The 27,354-nt window shown below is 48.4% G+C and overlaps 1 protein-coding gene across 6 annotated transcripts in view; it reads right to left on the minus strand.

The window, feature by feature from the left end:
• The window catches only part of LOC132866468 (CMRF35-like molecule 5), a 59,801-nt gene that overhangs the window by 24,253 nt on the left and 8,194 nt on the right, over nt 1-27,354 (minus strand). For 3 of the 6 annotated variants that reach the window (XM_060899256.1, XM_060899257.1, XM_060899258.1), the window contains exons 5-9: nt 16,678-16,779; nt 8,737-8,768; nt 8,405-8,654; nt 1,710-1,846; nt 477-563 (exon numbers count right to left, since the gene is read on the minus strand). In XM_060899256.1, the coding sequence (XP_060755239.1) occupies nt 8,463-8,654; nt 8,737-8,768; nt 16,678-16,779 (326 nt within the window). In that variant the 3' untranslated portion in view covers nt 477-563; nt 1,710-1,846; nt 8,405-8,462. Of the gene's footprint in view, nt 1-476; nt 564-1,709; nt 1,847-2,046; nt 3,301-6,826; nt 8,655-8,736; nt 8,769-16,677; nt 16,780-27,354 lie in introns of those variants that run through there. The other 3 variants (XR_009650580.1, XM_060899259.1, XM_060899255.1) reach the window with 3 other exon arrangements.

Consider the following 27,354-nt stretch of genomic DNA (forward strand, 5'->3'; position numbering starts at 1 on the left):
GAAGCAAGTCTGTGCTCTAGAGAAGGTGCATCTACTCTATCTTCACAATCACTTACTGCTGATGAAGAGGGAATATGTTCACAGACATGTTCACTAGCTGACTGTCCAACTCGGTCTTCATCTACAGGCTCTGTTTCAACAACATCACTTTCAGCTGTCCTTATATCTTTCACAGTGTGGTGTTTATGCAACCTACTTCTGTGACTACTGAAAGTAGACACCACATTGCTTCTGAAATCACAATTTACAAATGGGCATCTAACTGTCTGACGACTCCTTAAATGCAATCCTAAATGACTGAAAATCTGCTTTTCATCACACACGTCCTTGAAATCACATAGTTCACATGTAAATGTTGTGTTCTGTACATGTGTTTGTGATTGTGAGTGGAAGTTAGACAGATGACATCTTAATGAACCAGATGTTTTAAAAGAACAGACACAATCATTGAAAAAACATGACCAGCGGGCACCTACATGACCGTGGTGAATTCTGTGGTGTCTCAGAAGAGTCTCTGTGCTGTGGTGTGAAAATGTACAGAATTTGCACTGCATCACCATTCACTAAGATGAAGAGAGAGAGAGATAAACAGAATAAACACTTCTGATAAGGAAAATGCCATGAATAACCTACATGAAAAAATAGCAAGGAGCCTATCACATGCTAACACCAGCAGAGGGGTAAGCTGGTGTGCTCACAAGTAATGTAGGGTAACACCATGAATAAACCTCTAAACTGACAAGCTTAACTAAACATGCATACTGTACATGCATGCATACTGTATAGGGCAACTACAGAGTCTATTTACAATTTATGAAATGTATTACAACAGCAAAAAGGCACAATTAGTCTGAATCACATGCATACAAGACCATATTCAATTTAAACTGTACAACTACTCGGGCTCGATGACAAACTGGTGTTTTGATTTAAATTTCTTTGACTAATCAGCCAACATGCGCCATGTGTTTCTAATACTTCGATTCACCTCGCGGGCAAAAGCAGGCTATCACGTGACACCAGCAGAAGAGCAAGCTGGTGTGCTCACCCATTACAAGTAATGTTAGGTACCATGAAACATCTAAACTGATGAACATAACTTAACATGCATATAGGGCAACCACAAAGTCTATTTACAATGTATAAAATGTATTACAAAAGCAAAAGGCGCAATTAGTCCGAATCACATCCATGCAACACATTTAAATTGGGCTCACTGACAAAATGGTGTTTTAGCTCTGGTGTAACTTTCTTGGACTAACCAGCCAACATGTGACACATGTTTCTATAGGCTAGCCTACTTAAATTCACCTCCTATGTGCACTGAAATCTCTTGGTAAAATGTTAAGGACAAACCAGTTACTCCAAGCGAACATTGGGTAACATGTGGAGAGACAACACTTTTGTGGCGTGTTTTAGCTGGCGAATGTGCGCTAAATAGTTAGACAAAGCTGAACGCACAATATAAGGGCTAACAGTTGGTTAAACTAGCAAACGTGCTCGACAGCCCACAGCAAACACAGTTGAATGCATGGGCGAAGCTAGCGTGCCCCAGCTTAATTAAATCGACTGCTTCTCAGAAAACCTCCCGTTGGTCTTTACAAAAACAACTGCTTTCGTTGGTATATTGTCTTGGGTAGAGACACTTAAAGTACTTCAACCATATCAGACAACAAAGCAAAAATTCTTGAACAGACACTTCCACTCACCAACAAAGTTACAAGAGGTGTGGATTGCAATGGCGCTGCAGTGGATTCATTGCTCTTCTGACCTCTTGGACGTTGCCTCCTACTGAGCATGCTCAGTCATATTTCAAAAAAGTTGCGTCAACTTGGCAAAGACGTTGCTGCAATTTACGTACATATTTTATTTTTCCAGACTTTCAAGCTCAATTTTTCTCAACATTGACTTAAAACAGACATGCAAAACACATTTGTGAGTTACGGCAACTTCCATGACATATAAGTTTCTTTGTTAATTAGTTATTTGAGTTAAGGCAACTAATTTCCGAGTTGGATTTTTTACAGTGAGGAAAAACATAAATACCTCCAGGGCTGCTCTTTGCTCTGTTTTCAATGAGAACTTCCCGTTGAATGCTTTCAATACAGCATCTACCGCTGTGTCAAAGGCTTGCCGCTGCTCCATGTTCGTAATGTTTCTAGTGAATGAAGCGCTTCCGGCATAGATTCTGTAAACAATCTATGGCTTCCGGTCGCAGTTCTACTACGTCACTGCCTTGAACACGCCTGTGGCAGCGGGGGCGTGGTCGAGCACCGGTCTGTGACAGGAGGGCGGAGTCAGGGAAGGTAAGTGGCAGATTCACTTCACCTGAGAGCAATTAACCTGTGTTTGTGTGTCTTCCCAGGGACCGCGCCCTATTTAGGGAGGGAGAGCGAGAGCAGAGGAGATCTCTCCCGAACCAGACACCTGATGTGTGTGTGCGCGTGTGTCTGCGTAAACCCTATTGTGTCCCCTGAAAAGTGGAACAATAAAACTGTTTGTTGAACCTGATCTCTGTCCTGCCGTCCTCTGTGCTCCACCCACACCTAGGGAAAGCTACAGTGGTGCTGAAACCTGGGATATGGAGCACCAACCCAGCAGCCCCATGGAATCCTCCCCGTTCACCGACCTGGTCCACGCCCTCGCCACGGCTCAGCAAAGCCAGCACCAGGCGCTCGTCACACTCCGAAAGGAACAAGAGCGGCGCTTCGATGCCCTGGTGCTGGCCCAGCAAGAAGATCGCAAGGCGTTCCGGCGTCTCCTCGCGTCGGCGGGGCCCGCCAGCGCTCCGGCCGCGGGCCCGTCTCCCCTCACCTTAACTAAGATGGGCCCGCAGGACGACCCCGAGGCTTTCTTCACGTTATTCGAGCAGGTCGCTGAAGCCTCGGGGTGGCCGATGGAGCAGCGCGCGGCGCGCCTCCTCCCCCTCCTGACGGGAGAGGCGCAGCTGGCTGCACTACAGCTCCCCGCCGATCGCCGGCTGGCCTACGCCGACCTTCGCCGGGCTGTCCTTCAGCGCGTGGGGCGCACGCCGGAGCAGCAGCGCCAGCGCTTCCGCGCGCTGCGGATGGAGGAAGTCGGCAGCCCGTTCGCGTTCGGCCAGCAGCTCCAGGACACCTGCTGGCGGTGGCTGAGGGCCGAAGATCGCGACGCCGAGGGAATCGTCGATCAGGTGGTACTGGAACAGTTCATCGCCCGCTTACCAGCAGGAGCCGCGGAGTGGGTCCAGTGCCACCGCCCGGCGTCGCTGGATCAGGCAGTCGAGCTGGCGGAGGATCATCTGGCGGCTGTCTCGGCGGCAGGACAGCGGATGTCGACATCTCTTCTCTCCTCTTCTCTTTCTCTCTCTCTCTCCCCTCCTTCTGTGTCCCGTCCTCGCCCCATTCCCCCACCGCGGAGGCGGGGGCCGGCACCACCCCTGCCGGCCCGCCGCACCCGCGGTGCCCTCCCGTTTCTCCCTTCTGTGTCTGTCTCTCCCCCACCTCAGGTGAGTGAGCCCCAGAGCACCGGTGCAGAGGGGAAGCCCGGGCCGGTTTGCTGGCGCTGCGGGGAACCGGACCACCTTCAACAGCAGTGCACGGCAATGGAAGTGGGCGCGGTGGTTCGGATCCCCGACGCGCCAGAGGCCGCCCTCGATCGGGCCGGAGCGTATCGCATACCGGTGAGTATCCAAGGGGCTACATATCAGGCATTGGTGGATTCTGGTTGTAATCAGACCTCAATTCGCCAAAGCCTGGTTCAAAACGAGGCATTGGGGGGAGCACAAGGGGTGAAGGTTTTGTGTGTGCACGGGGATGTTCACAGCTACCCTTTGGTGTCAGTCCACATTATTTTCAGAGGGGAAAAATTTATAGTGAAGGCGGCGGTTAATCCTCGCCTTACCCACTCGTTAATTTTGGGGACTGATTGGCCGGGATTTCGGGGTTTAATGACGCGCCTAGTAGAGAGTGGGTCCTGCCAGTTGACAGGGGGAGGTCCCGGTGTCGTTTTGGCGGGAGCAGCTGTCGCGGAGCCGTCTACGTCATCTCCGCGTCAGGGTGAGGAGCTACCGGCTCCTCCTCTCTCTATTGGGGAATCCCTCGCGGATTTCCCATTAGAGCAGTCGCGAGACGAGACTCTGCGGCATGCGTTTGACCAAGTGAGAGTAATCGATGGTCAAACGCTCCAGCCGAACGCCACCCCGTCCTTCCCCTACTTCGCGATTATGAAGGATAGGTTATACCGAGTGACGCAGGACACTCAAACTAAAGAGCGAGTCACGCAGCTTTTGATTCCAAAGAGCCGCCGGGAATTGGTATTCCAGGCGGCTCACTTTAATCCCATGGCTGGACACTTAGGGCAGGATAAAACACTAGCCCGAATAATGGCCCGATTCTATTGGCCGGGGATTCGCGGCGATGTCCGTAGGTGGTGTACGGCATGCCGCGAATGCCAGTTAGTAAATCCAGCGGCCATTCCAAAAGCGCCATTGCGCCCTCTACCGTTAATCGAGACCCCGTTTGAAAGAATTGGGATGGATCTCGTCGGGCCATTAGATCGGTCAGCACGAGGGTACCGCTTTATATTAGTTCTAGTGGACTATGCAACGCGATACCCGGAAGTAGTGCCTCTGCGCAATATCTCAGCACGCAGTATTGCAGAGGCACTCTTCCGTGTCATCTCCCGAGTTGGAATCCCGAAAGAGATTCTGACTGATCAAGGCACTACGTTTATGTCACGAACACTACGCGAACTGTATGGGTTATTGGGGATTAAGCCGATCCGCACCAGTGTATATCACCCACAAACGGACGGTTTAGTAGAACGGTTCAACCGCACCCTCAAAAATATCATTAAAAAATTCGTAAGTGAGGACGCACGTAATTGGGATAAGTGGCTCGAACCCTTGCTGTTCTCAGTGCGAGAGGTCCCTCAAGCCTCCACGGGGTTCTCCCCGTTCGAATTATTATATGGGCGTAAGCCGCGCGGCATCCTAGACGTGCTGCGGGAAAATTGGGAGGAGGGACCTTCACAAAGTAAGAATGAAATTCAGTACGTTATGGACCTGCGCGCAAAACTCCACACGCTCACCCACCTAACTCAGGAGAATTTGCGGCAGGCCCAGGAACGGCAAGCCCGCCTGTACAACAAGGGTACGCGCCTTAGAGAGTTCACACCGGGAGATAAAGTACTCGTACTCTTGCCCACGTCGAGCTCCAAATTAATCGCCAAGTGGCAAGGACCCTTTGAGGTCACACGGCGAGTCGGGGATGTCGACTATGAGGTGAGGCGAACAGACAGGGGTGGGGCGCTACAGATTTACCACCTCAATCTGCTCAAACTCTGGAACGAGGAGGTCCCCGTGGCGTTGGTGTCGGTAGTTCCGGAGAAGGCGGAGCTGGGGCCGGAGGTTCAAAAAGGGAATTTGGCATCACGTACCTCTCCGGTCCCCTGTGGAGACCACCTCTCCCCGACCCAACTCACGGAGGTCGCCCAGTTGCAGGCCAAGTTTTCGGATGTGTTCTCACCCCTGCCCGGTCGCACTAACCTCATAGAACACCACATAGAGACACCCCCGGGGGTGGTAGTGCGTAGCCGCCCTTATAGACTACCCGAACACAAAAAAAAGGTGGTTCGGGAAGAACTTCAGGCCATGCTCGAAATGGGCATCGTCGAGGAGTCCCACAGCGACTGGAGCAGCCCGGTGGTCTTGGTTCCCAAGGCCGACGGCTCGGTCCGGTTCTGTGTGGACTATAGAAAAGTCAACGCGGTGTCTAAATTCGACGCGTACCCAATGCCTCGTATTGATGAGCTGCTCGATCGACTAGGCACGGCTCGCTTTTACTCGACACTGGATTTAACGAAGGGATATTGGCAGATCCCCTTGACTCCATTATCCCAGGAGAAAACGGCCTTTTCCACACCGTTCGGCTTACACCAGTTCGTCACACTTCCGTTTGGGCTGTTTGGGGCGCCCGCTACGTTTCAGCGGCTGATGGACCAGGTCCTCCGGCCCCACGCCACCTATGCGGCCGCCTACCTGGACGACATTATCGTTTATAGTAACGACTGGCAGCGGCACCTGCAACACCTGAGGGCCGTCCTTAGGTCGCTGAGACGGGCGGGACTCACGGCCAACCCAAAGAAGTGTGCGATTGGGCGGGTGGAAGTACGGTATCTGGGCTTCCACTTGGGCAACGGGCAGGTGCGTCCCCAAATTAATAAGACAGCAGCGATTGCGGCCTGCCCGAGGCCCAAGACCAAAAAGGGGGTGAGACAGTTCCTGGGGCTGGCTGGCTACTATCGTAGGTTTATACCTAATTATTCGGACGTCACCAGCCCGCTGACTGACCTCACTAAAAAGGGGGCGCCAGATCCGGTCCAGTGGATGGAGCAGTGCCAGCGGGCTCTCTCTGAGGTAAAGGCTGCACTGTGTGGGGGGCCACTTTTACACTCCCGTGACTTCTCTCTCCCTTTTATGTTACAGACGGATGCGTCGGACAGAGGGCTGGGGGCCGTTTTGTCCCAGCAGGTGGAGGGGGAGGATCGCCCGGTCCTATACATCAGCCGGAAGCTGTCAGTGCGTGAGGGGCGCTACAGCACGATTGAGAAGGAGTGCCTGGCGATCAAATGGGCGGTCCTCGCCCTCCGGTACTACCTGCTGGGGCGCTCTTTCACCCTCTGTTCGGACCACGCGCCCCTCCAGTGGCTCCACCGCATGAAAGATGCCAACGCGCGGATCACCCGTTGGTATCTGGCGCTCCAACCCTTTAATTTCAAGGTGGTCCACAGGCCGGGGGCGCAGATGGTCGTGGCGGACTTCCTCTCCCGTCAAGGGGGGGGGGAGTCGGCTGCGGGCCGGACGGCTGCCCGGCCTGAGTCGGGCGGTGGGGGTATGTGGCAGCGGGGGCGTGGTCGAGCACCGGTCTGTGACAGGAGGGCGGAGTCAGGGAAGGTAAGTGGCAGATTCACTTCACCTGAGAGCAATTAACCTGTGTTTGTGTGTCTTCCCAGGGACCGCGCCCTATTTAGGGAGGGAGAGCGAGAGCAGAGGAGATCTCTCCCGAACCAGACACCTGATGTGTGTGTGCGCGTGTGTCTGCGTAAACCCTATTGTGTCCCCTGAAAAGTGGAACAATAAAACTGTTTGTTGAACCTGATCTCTGTCCTGCCGTCCTCTGTGCTCCACCCACACCTAGGGAAAGCTACAACGCCTCTAACCAGGGCCGTTGGAGATGCTCAAAGTTGATTGGCTCCCGATTTTTCGGGAGCTTGGAAGAGCTGTAGATAGCTTGCCTTGCCAGACTAAGCTCGCAACAGGCCCTCGTGTTGCGTCACGCTTAGGATGGGCGGGCCCAGGCTACATCTCTGCCCCAACAAGGCGATGGTTAATTTTCTTCTTCTTCTTTCGATTTATTGGCGGTTAACAATTGATGTGTATTACCGTCATCTACTGGGCTGAGGTGTGATCTCAAGGGATATTAATCATTGCAAATGCCTGCATGAGAATAACTCAAAACTGAGCCTGTAGTCAGACCTTGAGCAGGTCACGTCCTGATAGAATGTTCAAAAAGATATCAATATTATGTCTCGAGCAATGTGTTATCATAACAGTACAATACACAGTGAGACACAAGGTCACAGAAGAATTCTAGCCTTCTTTAACAATATTAAGAGATGTATGCTTGAGTTAATCCTTGCTCTTCTTGATGTGTATTGGTGCTCAGAGGGCGGGCATGCCCTATCAGCCCTCATCCCACCTCACCGGAGCTTAGAGAAACTCCGGCCAAATTGTCTAGAGTTTGTATAGAATGCTAAACCACATAACCAAACAAAAATCTTCCCGTAAACCAATTACGAGGATAACCAAACAAAATCTTCCCGTAAACCAATTACGAGGATTGGTTAATTTTCAGAGGCTGTGCATACTTTTGTATGAGACTTAATGTCGTTACATATTTCAGCCACCAGAGGGAGCAGTGCCCCCCCTGCCCCCCCACAAACTCTGCCCGTGGGAGGTGCCTGTAAAGTTTGATGTGACTAGGACCATCAGTGGCCAGGTTATGAATTTTTAAAGGCTGGCTTGAGCCAGGGCTTGTGTTAAATTTTTTCCGGGGCTCCGTGGTGAATAGCGGGCCGAGCCATGGTTAGAGTGGGCCATGCCTGGCTGGTTTGAAAGGGCTCAAGGAGAGGGATGTGCCTGTAAATTTTGGCAGGGCTAGGGCCATTGGTGGCCAAGTTATGAATTTTTAAATTTGGGCGTGCGGGAGCGCCCGTTTCACAGGCTGTGTTACAGCATCATTTATTCGCCACGTGTATCATTTGGAAGAAAATTAGAAGTAGATTAGATCCATATCTTTACAATTTTTCATGGGCCATCCATTTTGATGCTTTTGAAATACAGACAGGCAAATGCAAAAATTACCGGTCAATGTCCACCAGTCTGGCCTTATTTCCCACACTGCACTCTTGCAGACTGAATCTTATTGGTTATGAGTGAAGGTCAGATCCTGGTAGACTGAGTCTGATTGCTTACGAATGAAGGTCAGACCCTGGTAGACTGAGTCGGATTGCCTGGTAGTTGGATCGAGACTCTGATAGACAGATTCAGGTTTGGCGCTTTCTCTTGCTTGGAGAGGAAGTACATTTTGGTCATTTTCATAATCTCTGTTTGTCTGAAATGGAAAACAATTGTTAAACTGTTTGTAAGTAAAGTGTTTGTGAAAGTAATACCTGAATCAGATCATTGGCCTGTACCTCTCTGGGAGATTGTCTCACTGTTTCAGAGCCTGAAGAGAGACGAGAAGGTCATCAGCATTTGAATTAATTGAAGTAAATATACAGTGCAATCCCTAAGTATTGAAACAGTGACATTTGTTGTTATTTCGATTGTGTTCTTCACTGTATTAGATTTGAAATGAAGCACTGAGATTATAAATCTGACTGTCAGCTTTCATTTACAGGTGTGTACAGATGTACTGGGTGAACCTTTAAATGTTCTTCATAAAAATCCCTTTTATTTTACGGGGAGAAGGCATTGTGTCATTGCCTCATTACTTTCTGAATAAGCAGCTAAAAAAAAAGTACTAGCAGGGCTAAGTCCTGACAGAAATGAAAGTAAAGCATCATGAGGTTAAAACACCATAAATTAACCAGAAAAAGACATTGAAAGTGGGTTTTACTTTGATGCTTTCTTTTGCAGTAGATTGCTATAATCACTATTTTTTATACTATATTTATAATAAGTCTATAAAAAAATAGTAATTAATAATACAATTATTCTGACATAATAGAGTTAAAATTTTGAGGATAAGATTCCAAGTAACTTTGTAATAAATCTTCTTCTTCTTCTTCTTCTTTTGGCTGTTCCCGATTAGAGGTCACCACAGCGGATCTTTCGTCTCCATTGCTCCCTGTCTTCCACATCCTTCTCTACCACACCCATGTCCTCTCTCACCACATCCATGTATCTCCTCTTTGACCATCCTCGTTTCCGTGTGCCTGGCAGCTCCATCCTCAACATGCTCTGCATCTCTTCTCAGGATGTGCCCAGACCATCTCAGTATCGTCTCTCTTAGCTTCATTCCCAAGCTCTCCACATGTGCTCTTCCTCTGATGTGCTCGTTCCTTATCCTGTCAAACCTCCCATCGCAAACCTTAACATCCTCAACTCCGCCACCTCCAACTTTGCCTCCTGTGTCTTTGTTAAGGGTACGGTCTCCAATCCATACTGTACATCACAGCTGGTCTCACAACTGTCTTATACATCTTACCTTTCACTTTCGCTGGGACTTTCCTATCACAAATGGCTCCCGAAATCCACCTGCTCCACCCTGCCTGCACTCTCTTTCTCACCTCACTATCACAGCCCCCATTTTCCGGCACAGTTGACCCCAGGGACTTGAATTCACCAACTTTCTTTATGTCTACTCCTTGCATCTTCACTACACTCTCATCCCCATTCTCATTGATGCACATGTATTCTGTTTTGCTCCTGCTCACCTTCATTCCTTTTCGTTCCAATGCATCTCTCCATCTCTCCAAACCCAGCTCAACCTCCTTTCGACTTTCACCACATATCACAATATCATCCACAAACATCATGTTCCATGGTGACTCTTGCCTCAATTCGTCCGTCAAGCTATCCATCACTATGGCAAACAAGAAAGGACTCAAAGCAGATCCTTGATGGAGTCCCACCTTCACCTTGAACCATTCAGTCGTTCCAACTGCACACCTCACTGCTGTTTCACTGTTCTCATACATGATTTGCACCACTCTAATATACTTCTCATTCACTCCACACTTTCTCATGCAATACCATAACTCATCTCTCGGCAGGCGGCACGGTGGTGTAGTGGTTAGCGCTGTCGCCTCACAGCAAGAAGGTCCGGGTTTGAGCCCCGTGGGCGGCGAGGGCCTTTCTGTGCGGAGTTTGCATGTTCTCCCCGTGTCCGCGTGGGTTTCCTCCGGGTGCTCCGGTTTCCCCCACAGTCCAAAGACATGCAGGTTAGGTTAACTGGTGACTCTAAATTGAGCATAGGTGTGAATGTGAGTGTGAATGGTTGTCTGTGTCTATGTGTCAGCCCTGTGATGACCTGGCGACTTGTCCAGGGTGTACCCCGCCTTTTGCCCATAGTCAGCTGGGATAGGCTCCAGCTTGCCTGCGACCCTGTAGAACAGGATAAAGCAGCTAGAGATAATGAGATGAGATGAGATGAGATGAGATCTCTCGGCACTCTATCATATGCCTTCTCCAGGTCTACAAACACACAATGTAGTTTTCTCTGGCCTTCCCTGTACTTCTCCATTCACATGCTTAAAGCAAAAATTGCATCCGATGTGCTCTTCTTTGGCATAAACTTGTACTGCTGTTCACAGACTGCTACCTCTCTTCTCACTCTCACCTCCAATACCCTTTCCCATAGCTTCATGGTGTGGCGCATCAATTTTATTCCTCTGTAATTACTGCAGCTCTGTACATCTCCCTTATTCTTGTATATTGGGACTAGCACACTCTTTCTCCATTCATTTGGCATTTTCTCATTCTCTAGGATCTTATTAAACAATCTCGTTAGGAACTCCACAGCTGTCTCACCCAAACATCTCCAAGCCTCAATCGGGACACCATCTGGTCCGACTGCTTTCCCGGTCTTCATTCTTTTCATGGCTGCCCTCACCTCATCCTTACTAACCAACTCTGCTTCCTGATTTGCCGTCTCCAGCGAATCTGACCTTTTCTCTCTTCGATTCTCCTCATTTAATAAATCCTCAAAGTACTGTACTCTTTCCACCTTCTTAATACACTCTCTTTGTTTGTCAGCACATTTCCATTTACATCTTTCATCACTCTTACCTGCTGTACATCCCTTGCTTCCCTGTTTCTCTGCCTAGCTAGTCTGTACAGGTCTTTCTCTCCTTCTTTGGTCTCCAGTCTTTCGTACAACTCCTGGTGTGCATCTGCTTTCACCTTCGCTACCGCTCTTTTTACCTTCTGTCTCGTCTCTCTGTATAACCGCCTGCTTTCCTCGTCTCTCTGATCGCCCCAATTCTTCTTTGCTAGCCTCTTCTCTTTTATCATTTCCTGCACTTCTTTGTTCCACCACCATGTGTCCTTGTCTTCCTTCCTCCTTCCCGATGACCACCCTAGCACCTTCCTTGCTGTCTCTCTTACTAGTATGGCAGTAGTATCCCAATCTTCTGGCAGACTTCCATGACCACTCAATGCTCGTCTCATTTCTTCCCTAAACTCCTTCTGATCTTCAACCTCTTAGTTTCCACCACTTAATCTTTGGCTCCACTATTTCACGCTTCCTCTTTTTCACTTTCAAGCTCATCCTGCACACGACCACTCGATGTTGTCTAGCTACATTCTCCCCTGCCATCACTTTACAGTCTCCAATCTCCTTCAGGTTACCCCTTCTGCAGAGTATGTCATCCACCTGTGCAGATCCTCCTCCACTCTTAAACGTCACCCTTTGCTGCTCTTTCTTCTCAAAGTATGTATTGACTATTGCCAAATTCATCCTCTTCGAAAAATCAACCACCATTTGCCCTTCCACATTTCTCTCTCTTACACCATATCTGCCCATCACATCCTCATCTCCTCTGTTTCTCTCACCAACATGTCCATTGAAATCTGTTCCTATCAGCATGCACTCCTCCCTCAGTATACTTTGTACCACTTCATCCATCTTTTCCCAGAAAGATTCTCTCTCTTCATTCTCACATCCAACCTGTGGGGCGTACACACACACAACATTGATTACCACTCCTTGAATCTCCAACTTCATGCCTATCACTCTATCTGACCCACTCTTCACATCAATCACACTGTTGGCCAACTCTCCCCTCAAAACAATACCAACACCATTTCTCTTTCCATCGACTCCATAATAAAACAACTTGCATCCATCTCCAATGTTCTTGGCCTTGCTTCCTTTCCACCTCGTCTCCTGCACACACAAAATGTCCAACTTCCTTCTTTCCATCATACCTGCTAACTCTCTCGCTCTGCCAGTCAGTGTTCCCACATTCAGTGTTCCTACCCTCAATTCTAAGCTCCTTCCCTTCCGTCTTTCACGCTCTCTCCTAACACGCCTCCCCCCTGTCTTTTTCCTTCTCTGTTTTGATGTAACAGTAGTACACTTTCCACCGGCACCCTGTTGACCAACAGTACCAGAGGTGGCCGTTGTTAACCCGAGCCCTGACCAATCCGGTATGGTATTTCTCTTTTCAATCCGCATGTTAGATTTGGCACAGTTTTATGCCGGATGCCCTTCCTGACACAACCTTGTCCATTTATCCAGGCTTGGGACCGGCACCAAGGGTACGCTTATGCACCCCCAGTGGCTGATTAACTTTGCAATAAAATGACTTTTAAAATGACTCAAAACTAGACATGGTCATATCATTTGGCATTCAGACTAAAATCTGCTGGACTAGAACTTAGAAAATAGAAGAAAATAAAAACAATTTAAAATCTAAAGCATATGACTATGACTAATATTCTTATTATGAATAAAAAATGCACATAATAATAACAACAACATAACCACTGATTGGCAGTTTGGCACTTAACCTAACACTGTACTGCTTCATGTAAACTGAACTCTTAATCAACTGACTGGATCAATCAAATCCTGTCAACCCTTAAACACTACTTCAACTGCATCATGCAATAAAAACACCAGAGGATACTGAGTGGATTATTATTGTCTTATTTAGTGTGACACTCGGGGAGAAGGAGGTGCTTGTAAATTTTGGTGGAGCTAGGACCTTTGGTGGCCGAGTTATGAATTTTTAAATTCGGGCCCACGGGGGCTCCTGTTTCACAGGCCGTGTTACCACATCATGTATTCACCCAGTGTAACATCTGGAAGAAAATTAGATGTAGATTATATCCATATCTTTACAATTTTTCATGGGCCATCCTGTTCGATGCTTTTGAAATACAGACGGACAAATGCAAAAATTACCGGTCAATGTCCATCGGTCCGGCCTTATTTCCACACTGTATATTCTAAAAATTAAAATGTTACTTTAGAGAAAATTAAAACATTGCATCCAAGACTAAGTAATAAAAACATGTGAAATGCTTTATTAATATGATTTTTAATGATTAATCCGGCGGCACGGTGGTGTAGTGGTTAGCGCTGTCGCCTCACAGCAAGAAGGTCCTGGGTTCGAGCCCCGGGGCCGGCGAGGGCCTTTCTGTGTGGAGTTTGCATGTTCTCCCCGTGTCCGCGTGGGTTTCCTCCGGGTGCTCCGGTTTCCCCCACAGTCCAAAGACATGCAGGTTAGGTTAACTGGTGACTCTAAATTGACCGTAGGTATGAATGTGAGTGTGAATGGTTGTCTGTGTCTATGTGTCAGCCCTGTGATGACCTGGCGACTTGTCCAGGGTGAACCCCGCCTTTCGCCCGTAGTCAGCTGGGATAGGATCCAGCTTGCCTGCGACCCTGTAGAAGGATAAAGCGGCTACAGATAATGAGATGAGATGAGATGATTAATCCATGACCACGATAATTGTGTAATGTCCTGTCTTTAATAATAATAAAAAACACAACACCGACACCTATAAAAGAAGGAAACCAATACAGTATTTAAAAAAAAAAAAAAACAGACAAAATTAATGGACACAAAATGATGTCACTGCTCTCCTCATTCAGTATCCAATGAACGTGCTCCATTTCAAATAGTCGTTTAGCTTCTGTTTAATATAATTAATAATATCAGGAGTGATTTAATCTGACAGAGGTGGCTCCAGGTTAGCTAAGCAGCTAGCTGTGTTTAGTAAAACAAGCTAAAAATTTTAGCTTGCTTGTTTATTTCCCTCATTAGCGAGACTCGTGAGTAATCAGGTTATGCTAATAATTTTGGTACGCAAGTTGATAAGTTTGGTAGATAAATTGAAAACATTGGATTTAGGAATTCCTTTAAGCTAATTTCTTTAAAATGTTCTAAGCACAATGGGAGGGTTTACTTTCAAATAGTCACTTAAAATAACTTTCAACTGCTAAGTTTTAGCTTATTCTTACATTCTCTTTTAATTAGTTTCTTACAGTAACCTCCAGAATTCTAGATTTTCTTAGTAATGTGTACTAAAACCACAAATACACTGAACACAGTGGACATTACTGATAAAAACACTGTCCATGCTTCATATCCACAGTGTCCACAGCTGATGTAAAGTATAATTTATTACATTACAGGCATTTAGCAGATGCTCTATTTATCCAGAGTGACGTGCACCATACCCAGAGCACCCTGGGGAACAGTTGGGGGTTAGTTGTCTTGCTCAAGGGCACTTCAGCCATTCCTGCTGGTCCAGAGAATCGAACCGGTGTGGTCCTAAAGCTGCTTCTCTAACCATTAGGCCATGGCTTAAAGTACAGCAAGCCGGTCATTATGACAAAATAAACCCTGACATGAAGCAGAGGGACACTGAGTCACCTTGAAGAAATTTATTTTGCAATAATGACGGGCTCACGGTATACAGGATTAGTCAAAATTATGTTAACACTTAAATGGTAGAAACCAATCAGATCTGTAGTGGAAGTTCATTAATGGCGTACTGCTGCACCATCTGTACGGTAAGTAGATGTCTGATGTCACTGTTGGGGTGTCAAAAAAGTAGGACCCAATTATCCCAGCAGCAGTGACGGTGCACCACACATTCAGGAGAAAAATAATCCATTAGTGTTAACATAATTTTGACTAACCCTGTATTATCCTGCTTATTAAATGGATATCAATCCATCCATTATCCATAACTGCTTATCCTGTGCAGGGTCGCAGGCAAGCTGGAGCCTATTAAATGGATCTTTATTAAAGAAATCCATAATTTGACACAAAATACTAATTTAAAAATGATTTTATTGTTATAAATATGATTATATTGCTTGTGCTAAAAAACAGTTCCTTAGATTCTGTGGTTGTAACTACGTCCATAGCAACGTAAAATCTGTCACCTTCTTAAGATGACCGTAAACTAAACATCTCATCTCATTATCTCTAGACGCTTTATCCTGTTCTACAGGGTCGCAGGCAAGCTGGAGCCTATCCCAGCTGACTATGGGCGAGAGGCAGGGTACACCCTGGAGAAGTTGCCAGGTCGTAAACTAAACATTCAAATTTATATTAGAAAATTATACCATGGTGTTTTGTGATGGAGTCACATGTTGTTTTGTTGTTGTTGTTTTTGTTTTTTTTGCCACAAAGTGTCGCAAATGAGCTGACATTGTTAATTTGATTACTAAAACAACAAAATTAACTTCAGATGATTGGGTGTGGTCCACCAGAGCCTGTGATGGGACAGGTTTCCAGTCTATCACAGGGCTCACACAGGGAGAAACAACCATCCACACCTCTGGGCAATTTAGAGGAGCCAGTTGACCTAATCTGCATGTCTTTGGACTGTGGGAGGAAACCAGTGCAGGCACGAGGAGAACATGCAAACTCCACACAGGAAGGCCCCAGTGGGCCATGAAGTTTGAACCCAGAACCTTCTTGCTGTGAGGCAACAGTGCTACCCCTTACATCAACACATGTCCATGTTTTGTATATTACACTGTGGGTGGTAGAAAAAGGGCAACTGGACTTGCTTGAAGATTCTTGAAAACGTTTCACCTCTCATCCGAAAGGCTTCCTCAGTTTTGTCTGACTAATAAGGAGTATCAGATATTTATCATCTCATGGATCAGAATCAGAATCAGAATTCTGATGACAAGCTCATCTAAGGTGTCGTTGAGGCATCATGTTGGTGTTGTCGTTGCCTCAACGACACCTTATATGAGCTTGTCATCAGAATTCTGATTCTGATTCTGATCCATGAGAGGATAAATATCTGATACTCCTTATTAGTCAGAAAGAACTGAGGAAGCCTTTCGAATGAGAGGTGAAACGTTTTCAAGAATCTTCAAGCAAGTCCAGTTGCCCTTTTCTACCACCCACAGTTTACTATGACCTGGATGACTGAGAATCTTCACAGACATGTTTTGTATATTACATCAATAATTTTGTAGTTATTCTACACTCTAATTTTGTGCTCCTGTTCCTACCTCTTTTTTTGTTAATCAAGTGTTCTGCATTTTATTCTTCATGCTCTCTACCTTTTAATAGTTAACTCTTAATTTAGTAACACATTAAATATTTGTGTGAATGAAAATAAAAACGTGTTTGTCTGTGTTGCTGTACTTTGGATCTTCTTTTTCTTCTGTAGGATGACAGTGAATAGAAGGGCAATGAGAAGCACAAGAACCACAGACACAGCAATGATGACGGTAGAAACTGGTAAATCTGGAAGGGAAACACAATCATGATGTGAAAGTCAAATTTAAACCAAAACCTGATCAAACTTAATCATTTAGATGATGTGATTTTACCTGAACAATTAAACAACGTGTGCGTGTGTGCGCAGATGTAAGACATGAACTGAAACTGAACTTGCGGATGATGTGAGAGGTGGTGTAGCCATCAATCTGTTTATGACTACCTTGTGGCCGAAACTGAAATATTTGTTAATTCATAGAGGAATTCAAGTTTGTATTCTTTCATGCCAATAAAATACTGGCTGAAAAACTGAAAATTTCCCCGTAAAAAAAGGTATTGTGTGCTGACTTCAAAACCTGTATTGCGTCCAGCATTTTTCTCTTTCTGTTCATTAGGTAGAATTTCTGTAGCTTGACATCTCTGGAGTCCATTCAGAGTTTTCTCACTCCATTAAAACTGCTTGAAAGTGGACTGAACACCTCAAGACTGTTAACATTCTATAACTGACTAGGATGAGTTTCTTAATATGAAAGAGGTGGGCATGAATTAGCTGAAAACAGTCAACCAGCTCCTGCTCTTTCACCATTCGACCACCTGTGCCCTTGACCCTATCCCCTCATCTGTCCTCCGGACTACCACTCCTGACATCCTCCCATTTATCACCTCCTTTGTCAACTCTTCCTTGTCCTTGGAATACTTTCCCTCCAGCTTCAAATGGGCCCACATCACTCCTCTGCTAAAAAAAAAGAAAAACCCACCCTAGACCCCTCTGTCATCCAGAACTACCGTCCCGTTTCTCTTCTCCCCTTCCTGTCAAAGATGCTTGAGCATGTTGTTGCTAACCAACTCTCCTCTTTTCTCTCACAGAACAATTTCCTGGATCCTCACCAGTCCGGCTTCTGAGCCAGACACTCAACCGAGACTGCACTCCTCTCAGTCAGTGAGGCACTTTATGCAGCACGTGCTGCTTCCCTCTCCACGGTCCTGATTCTCCTTGATCTTTCTGCTGCAATTGATACTGTTGATCACCCCATTCTTCTGTCATCCTTATCAGCTCTAGGGATCTATGAGACAGCCCGAGACTGGTTCAAGTTCTCCCTCTCTGGTCACTCCTTCCAGATTACTTGGTCTGGTACTGTATCAGCACCATGCCCACTTACCACGGGTGTCCCTCAAGGTTCAGTCCTTGGTCTGCTTCTTTTCTCCCTCTACACCCAGTCTTTCAGCCTGATTACATCTGCTCATGGTCTATCCTACCACTGCTATGCTGATGACACCCAACTGTTTCTCTCTTTTCTTCCTTCTGACACACAGATCTCCATTCGCATCTCTGCTAGCCTGTGTGACATCCAGAACTGGATGGACAACCATCACTTGAAGCTCAACCCAGGCAAGATGGAGGTAATCTACATTCCTGCTCCATCCTCTCCACCTCTGGACATTGTCATCTCCCTGGGGGACATCTCTAGGTTACATTTACCTAGTGCAAAGAATGTAGGGATCATATTTGATGACAAACTCTCCTCCTCAGTGAACATCGCTGCAGTGACCTGGACATGTAGAATCCTCCTCTACAACATCTGAAGGATCCACCCTTCTCTTACCATCTACTCTACTCAGCTCCTGGTCCAAGTGCTGATCCTCTCCTGCTTGGACTACTGCAACTCTCTCCTTGCTGACCTTCCAGCTTCTGCCATCAGACCCCTGCAGTTCATCCAGAATGCTGCAGCTCACCTCGTCTACAAGCTCCTTCATTCTTCCCATGTCACCCTTCTGCTTGCCAACCAGCACTCACTACCTATCACAGCTCGCATCAAATTTAAGATATTGATGCCAGGATATTAAGGGGTTAGGGCAGTCCAGTGGTGTAGTGGAGATTTTTAAAGTGGGGGTACGCGATTCGTGACGTCATCGATTTGATATCATGTCAGAAGTGGTAGCCTTTGTTTGGTCGCCTATGTTTGGTATGAATGATTTGTATAAATGTTACGTTCTTTTAACAACACAAGAGGGCACAAGAAGACACTTTTTTTCAGACATTTTTGTGTGTGCAATTTTCATTCGTGTTTGTCAGTACAGCCCAACTGTTATGGCGAAAAGCCACGGTTTATTTTGTCTCCAATAAATATGCCGAAATGGCTAAAGAGGAACAAATTCGCCTTCTCCTTCCGAATGCATCGTCGTAGACAGCACCACTCTGCTGCTGGAACTCAACATAAACCTTGCATAGGTTTAACATGGACTATCAGGCGTGAAGCCAAAATATTGGAAATTATGATACACAAACACCTTTGTTCATGTTCGATTCATGTTCATTTGAGCCGAGCTGCATTCGGAATTCGATATTTTTACTAGCCTACTTACTGCCGTGGCAACAGCTACAGCATGTGTCCAGAAGTTCAAAAAAAGTCACGTCACTCACTCACATCGCATACAAACCAGCAATGGGCTGAAATTTATTATAAAAGGCACCAATCGAATAAATCAAGCATTTAGTCTGGCGCGATTGAGGCACCTGCGTATACAAAATACATGACATGCAGCCATTGGGTTAAGCCCTACCATGCACTCCTTCTCAAAGACTTGAGTATTTCTTTAAATTTATTGTCATTTCACATTTTTGGATGTACAACAAAACACTAAACAGGAAGGCCACAAAGATTATGAATTTCAAATCATATATATAATACAGTATGTGGTGAAATTATCCGCGTAAGGATGACCAGGCAGGCGATTATATCAGTTCTGTTGCCCTCTCAGTGCTGCTACCATGAACGCCCGGAAATCTCACACACACACACACACACACACACACACACACACACACACACACACACACACACAGAGAGAGAGACCCTACTGTTATTATTATTGTTGTTATTATTGTTATTATTATTACTGTTATTATTCTGTCGAAGCTCTCTAGTTGGTCGAAGCAACATTAAAATGGCGGAGTCAACCGTTTACATAATTCTAATATCTCGGCTGCGTTTAGAACGCATTCTACTTTGCGTCGCTACGTTTTACGTAACGTTCGATTGGGGGGGCATTGATGATGAGCACAAAGGCACATGTCACTTACTGTAAAGCGTATAAACTCAGGCCATTGAATGACAGTTTTTTTTTTTTTAATCTCACCTCGGGAGAAGTGGGTGGACGGCGTACCCCCACGTACCACGCCCACTACACCCCTGGGGCAGTCCTTCTCAAATAGTGGGGCGTGCCCCCTGGGGGGGCATGGTACGATGCCGGGGGGGGCACATGTGACCCCGGGGAACATGCTTTTGCCGTACTAGAATAAAGTGTAATTGCACATCCACTACAGTAGGTGGCAGTGGTGCTCTCATTGTCAGGGTGTGCGTGGGGAGTATTAGCGCTATGGGGTAGACACCATGGAAAAAATATTTAGCAGGGATGAAAAGAAAGGCGGAGAGAGACGGAGATAATGAGACAAACGACAGTCTCCCGAAAGCTAATGCGAGGAAATATGACGAAGCGTATGTAGCGCTTGGCTTCACTGTGACTACGGTGGGAAACGAGGAAAGACCGGTGTGTTTACTGTGTCTAAAAATGTTGGCAGCGGACAGTATGAAGCCAAATAAATTAAGGCGTCACTTAAAGACATTCCACCCCAATCATGCTGATAAGCCGCTTGAGTTTTTTCAGCGAAAACATGCCGAATATTGCCAACAATCACCCTGCTTTGTGAATGCTATTTCAATAAACCAGCGAGCACTGTTAGCATCATATAAGGTGGCATGCCAGATTGCTCAGTGCAAAAAAGCCCACACCATAGCAGAGGAGCTGATACTGCCTGCAGCATTAGACATGGTTTCGCCTTACAATTCGATGAAGCAACTGACAGCAACAAAGACTGTTTGTTTATTGCTTATGTACGTTTTGACATGACAAACTCCCTGTGTGAGGATCTACTTTTTTGTAAATGTGTCAGAGACCGAGCCACAGCTGAAGAGCTATTCAAAATGCTGGACTGCTTCCTGACTGAGAATGGGCTAAATTGGGATAACTGCATTGGTGTTTGCAGTGATGGTGCACAGACCATGGCAGGGATGAGAAAAGGACTTCGGGCACTCATCAAGAAGGCCTCACCTAATGCTGAGTGGACACACTGTGTCATACACAGGGAAGCACTGGCATCAAGGCACCTTTCCTCTGAATTAAGTGAGGTTATGACTGACATTTTAGGTGTAGTCAATTTTATAAAGACCAGACCACTAAAGACAAGAGTCTTCTCTGCTATCTGTGAGGAGATGGGAGCTGAACATCAAGCTGTGCTGTTTCACAGTGAAGCAAGGTGGCTGTCATGAGGGAAAGTCTTGTCCCGAGTTTTTGAGCTCAGAGGGCAGATAAGAATGTTTTTGGAGCAGGAACACAAGTATGAAGTCGCAGAAAAATTTAGTGATGAGAACTTCCTGGCGAGACTGGCCTACCTGAGTGACATATTTGGAAAGCTAAATGAACTAAATCTACAGCTTCAAGGGAAAGATAAACACCTCCCTCAGGTCACAGACAAGATCAGCTCTTTCACTCGAAAGCTTGCAATGTGGGGCAGGCGACTTGATGAAGGAAATATTGATTCATTCGAGAACCTGCATGAATTTCTTGACACTACTGACTATGATGCCACCTCAGTGATTCCATGTATGAAGCAGCATATCTCATCACTGATGGGATTCTTTAAAAAGTACTTCCCTGAAAACAGTTCCCAGTATGACTGGGTGAGAGATCCTTTCAATGCACCAGCTCCAACTGGTTTCAGCTCTGCAGAGGAGGACCAGTTCATTGACATGACATCTGACTCCACATTGAGACTGAGGTTCACATCACAGACACTGAGTGAATTCTGGCTGAGTGTAGAGAGGCAGTATCCACTCTTAGGGCAGAGGGCTATGGGCATTCTTCTTCCCTTTGCAACATCTTATCTTTGTGAGACTGGCTTCTCTGCTGTTGCTGCACTGAAGACCAAGTCCAGGTCCCAGCTAAACACTGAGCAGGAGCTGAGAGTTGCAGTATCATGCTTCAAACCCCGCTTCGAAAAGCTGTGCACTGCAAAATGTGCTCATTGTAGCCATTAATCCTGACTTCCTCATTTTGATAAAAAAAATATATCAGCACAAATAGTTTTATTAATTTTTGTTTTGTAGGTTAAAGTGTTTTATATATCGTGCTCCTGAGTTAATGGTGCTGATCAATTTGAATTTATTATTATTTATTGATTTTATTTTATTTTTCAGTATCAAATGGGGCGCGCCCCACTATTTGAAAAGGACCGAATTAGTCTGTTAAAAAATGTTTATAGTTTAAATAAGTTTTTTTTTTTTTGCAAATTGCAAGCACTTTGATAGACTTTAAATATTTTCTGTTACAGACTAAAAAACAATGTTAATAAAGTTATTCTTTGTTGTAAGTTGATCTATAGACCCCTTCGCAGTACACGTCTGCGGCAGTGGGGGCGTGGTCAAGCGCCGGTCTGTGACAGGAGGGCGGAGTCAGGGAAGGTAAGTGGCAGAATCACTTCACCTGAGAGCAATTAACCTGTGTTTGTGTGTCTTCCCAGCAACCACGCCCTATATAAGGAGAGAGAGAGCAGAGGAAGTGAGCTCTCTCCCGCACCAGATGACTTGTGTGTGTGTGTGTGTCTGGGTGACTGAGAGTGTGTTTGACTGAAAAGTGAAACAATAAATAGTTTTTTGGAACTCAGTTCTGTCCTGCCGTACTTCTGTGCTCCACCCACCTGCTCTGACCGCTACAGTGGTGCCGAAACCCGGGAACTGGAGCACAGCAGCCTCACAGCCCCATGGAGTCCTCCCCGTTTGCTGAACTAGTCCACGCCCTTGCCACGGCCCAGCAAAGCCAGCACCAGGCGCTACTCACCCTCCGAAAGGAGCAAGAAGAGCGGTTCGAGGCCCTGGTGTTGGCCCAACAAGAAGATCGACAGGCGTTCCGGCACCTCCTTGCGTCGGCGGGGTCCACCAGCGCTCCTACTGCGGGCCCGTCTCCCCTCACTGTCACCAAGATGGGCCCGCAGGATGACCCCGAGGCGTTCATCACACTCTTTGAGCAAGTCGCCGAAGCCTCGGGGTGGCCGATGGAGCAGCGCGCGGCACGCCTCCTCCCCCTGCTCACGGGAGAAGCACAGCTGGCCGCGCTACAGCTCCCCGCCGACCGCCGGCTGGCCTACGCGGACCTCCGCCGGGCCGTCCTCCAGCGCGTGGGGCGCACTCCAGAACAGCAGCGCCAGCGCTTCCGCGCGCTGCGCTTGGAGGAAGTCAGCCAGCCGTTCGCGTTTGGCCAGCAGCTCCGGGACGCCTGCTGGCGGTGGCTGAGGGCCAACAACCGCGACGCCAAAGGAATCCTCGACCAGGTGGCACTGGAACAGTTCGTCGCTCGCTTGCCAGCAGGAACTGCGGAGTGGGTCCGGTGCCACCGCCCGGCGTCGCTGGATCAGGCAGTCGAGCTGGCGGAGGACCATTTGGCGGCTGTCCCAGCGGCAGGACGGCAGAGGACATCTTCTCTTTTCTCCTCTTCTCTCTCTCTCTCTCCCCCTCCTCCTGTGTCCCGTCCTCGCCCCATTCCCCCACCGCGGAGGCGGGGGCCGGCCCCACCCCAGCCGGCCCGCCGCACCCGCGGTGCCTTCCCGTTTCTCCCTTCTGTGTCTGTCTCTCCCCCACCTCAGGTGAGTGAACCCCAGATCACCGGTGCAGAGGGAAAGCCCAGGCCGGTTGGCTGGCGCTGCGGGGAGCCGGGCCACCTTCAACAGCAGGGCGCAACAATGGAAGTGGGCGCGGTGGTTCGGATCCCTGATGCGCCAGAGGCCACCCTCGATCGGGCCGGAGCGTATCGCATACCGGTGAGTATCCAAGGGGCTACATATCAGGCGTTGGTGGATTCTGGTTGTAATCAGACCTCAATTCGCCAAAGCCTGGTTCAAAACGAGGCATTGGGGGGAGCACAAGGGGTGAGGGTGTTGTGTGTGCACGGGGATGTTCACAGCTACCCTTTGGTGTCGGTCCACATTATTTTCAGAGGGGAAAAATTTATAGTGAAGGCGGCGGTTAATCCTCGCCTTACCCACTCTTTAATTTTGGGGACTGATTGGCCGGGATTTCGGGGTTTAATGACACGCCTAGTAGAGAGTGGGTCCTGCCATTTGACAGGGGGAGGTCCCGGTGTCGCTTTGGCAGGAGCAGCTGTCACAGAGCCGTCTACATCATCTCCGCGTCAGAGTGAGGAGCCGCCGGCCCCTCCTCTCTCTATTGGGGAATCCCTCGCGGATTTCCCATTAGAGCAGTCACGAGACGAGACTCTGCGGCATGCGTTTGACCAAGTGAGAGTAATCGATGGTCAAATGCTCCCGCCGAATGCCACCCCGTCCTTCCCCTACTTCGCGATTATGAAGGATAGATTATACCGAGTGACGCAGGACACTCAAACTAAAGAGCAAGTCACGCAGCTTTTGATTCCAAAGAGCCGCCGGGAATTGGTATTCCAGGCGGCGCACTTTAATCCCATGGCTGGACACTTAGGGCAGGATAAAACACTAGCCCGAATAATGGCCCGATTCTATTGGCCGGGGATTCGCGGCGATGTTCGTAGGTGGTGTACGGCATGCCGCGAATGCCAGTTAGTAAATCAAGCGGCCATTCCAAAAGCGCCTTTGCGCCCTCTACCGTTAATCGAGACCCCGTTGAGAGAATTGGGATGGATCTCGTCGGGCCATTAGATTGGTCAGCACGAGGGTACCGCTTTATATTAGTTCTGGTGGACTATGCAACGTGATACCCGGAAGCGGTGCCTCTGCGCAATATCTCAGCACGCAGTATTGCAGAGGCACTTTTCCGTGTCATCTCCCGAGTTGGAATCCCGAAAGAGATTCTGACTGACCAAGGCACTACGTTTATGTCACGAACACTGCGCGAACTGTATGGGTTATTGGGGATTAAGCCGATCCGCACCAGCGTATATCACCCACAAAAGGACGGTTTAGTGGAACGGTTCAACCGCACCCTCAAAAATATTATTAAGAAATTCGTAAGTGAGGACGCACGTAATTGGGATAAGTGGCTTGCTGTTTTCAGTGCGAGAGGTCCCCCAAGCCTCCACGGGGTTCTCCCCGTTCGAATTATTATATGGGCGTAAGCCGCGCGGCATCCTGGACGTGCTGCGGGAAAATTGGGAGGAGGGACCTTCACAAAGTAAAAACGAAATTCAGTACATTATGGACCTGCGTGCAAAACTCCACACGCTCACCCACCTAACTCAGGAGAATTTGCGGCAGGCCCAGGAACGGCAAACCCGCCTGTACAACAAGGGTACGCGCCTTAGAGAGTTCACACCGGGAGATAAAGTACTCATACTGTTGCCCACGTCGAGCTCCAAATTGATCGCCAAGTGGCAAGGGCCCTTTGAGGTCACACGGCGAGTCGGGGACGTCGACTATGAGGTGAGGCGAACAGACAGGGGTGGGGCGCTACAGATCTACCACCTCAATCTGCTGAAACTCTGGAACGAGGAGGTCCCCGTGGCGTTGGTGTCGGTAGTTCCGGAGAAGGCGGAGCTGGGGCCGGAGGTTCAAAAAGGGACATTGGCATCACGTACCTCTCCAGTCCCCTGTGGAGACCACCTCTCCCCGACCCAACTCACGGAGGTCGCCCAGTTGCAGGCCGAGTTTTCGGATGTGTTCTCGCCCCTGCCCAGTCGCACTAACCTCATAGAACACCACATAGAGATGCCCCCGGGGGTGGTAGTGCGTAGCCGCCCTTACAGGCTACCCGAACACAAAAAAAAGGTGGTTCGGGAAGAACTTCAGGCCATGCTCGAAATGGGCATCGTCGAGGAGTCCCACAGTGACTGGAGCAGCCCGGTGGTCTTGGTTCCCAAGGCCGACGGCTCGGTCCGGTTCTGTGTGGACTATAGAAAAGTCAACGCGGTGTCTAAATTCGACGCGTACCCAATGCCTCGTATTGATGAGCTGCTCGATCGACTAGGCACGGCTCGCTTTTACTCGACACTGGATTTGACGAAGGGATATTGGCAGATCCCCTTGACTCCATTATCCCAGGAGAAAACGGCCTTTTCCACACCGTTCGGCTTACACCAATTTGTCACACTTCCGTTTGGGCTGTTTGGGGCGCCCGCTATGTTTCAGCGGCTGATGGACAGGGTCCTCCGGCCCCACGCCACCTATGCGGCCGCATATTTAGATGATATTATCATTTATAGTAATGACTGGCAGCGGCACCTGCAACACCTGAGGGCCGTCCTTAGGTCGCTGAGGCGGGCGGGACTCACTGCCAACCCAAAGAAGTGTGCAATTGGGCGGGTGGAAGTATGGTATCTGGGCTTCCACTTGGGCAACGGGCAGGTGCGTCCCCAAATTAATAAGACAACAGCGATTGCGGCCTGCCCGAGGCCCAAGACCAAAAAGGGGGTGAGACAGTTCCTGGGGCTGGCTGGCTACTATTGTAGGTTTATACCTAATTATTCGGACGTCACCAGCCCGCTGACTGACCTCATTAAAAAGGGGGCGCCAGACCCGGTCCAGTGGATGGAGCAGTGTCAGCGGGCTTTCTCTGAGGTAAAGGCTGCACTGTGTGGGGGGCCACTTTTACACTCCCCTGACTTCTCTCTCCCTTTTACGTTACAGACGGATGCGTCGGACAGAGGGCTGGGGGCCGTTTTGTCCCAGCAGGTGGAGGGGGAGGACCGCCCGGTCCTGTACATTAGTCGGAAGCTGTCAGTGCGTGAGGGGCGCTACAGCACGATTGAGAAGGAGTGCCTGGCGATCAAGTGGGCGGTCCTCGCCCTCCGTTACTACCTGCTGGGGCGCCCTTTCACCCTCTGTTCGGACCACGCGCCCCTCCAGTGGCTCCACCGCATGAAGGATGCCAACGCGCGGATCACCCGTTGGTATCTGGCACTCCAACCCTTCAACTTCAAGGTGGTCCACAGGCCGGGGGCGCAGATGGTCGTGGCGGACTTCCTCTCCCGCCAAGGGGGGGGGGGAGTCGGCTGCAGGCCGGACAGGCGCCCGGCCTGAGTCAGGCGGTGGGGGTATGTGGCAGTGGGGGCGTGGTCAAACGCCGGTCTGTGACAGGAGGGTGGAGTCAGGGAAGGTAAGTGGCAGAATCACTTCACCTGAGAGCAATTAACCTGTGTTTGTGTGTCTTCCCAGCAACCACGCCCTATATAAGGAGAGAGAGCAGAGGAAGTGAGCTCTCTCCCGCACCAGACGACTTGTGTGTGTGTGTGTGTGTCTGGGTGACTGAGAGTGTGTTTGACTGAAAAGTGAAACAATAAATAGTTTTTTGGAACTCAGTTCTGTCCTGCCGTACTTCTGTGCTCCATCCACCTGCTCTGACCGCTACAACGTCATTCATACGTAAGAGGAAATTGTGCGCGCAGCCTGGACTCAAAAAAGACTCAGAAATGCCTAGTTGTTGTGTTGTCGGGTGACAGAATCGTAGCAGCGATGGGGTTAAAATGTACAGAATTCCAGCAGGATCTCACCCATTCCAAAAAAATCGCCGATGTCTACGGCTACAAGCCATCAAACGTGTAGACTGGGATGAAAGCACCATC

The sequence above is a fragment of the Neoarius graeffei genome, chromosome 18, assembly GCF_027579695.1.
Source record: "Neoarius graeffei isolate fNeoGra1 chromosome 18, fNeoGra1.pri, whole genome shotgun sequence".
Classification (NCBI taxonomy): domain Eukaryota; kingdom Metazoa; phylum Chordata; class Actinopteri; order Siluriformes; family Ariidae; genus Neoarius; species Neoarius graeffei.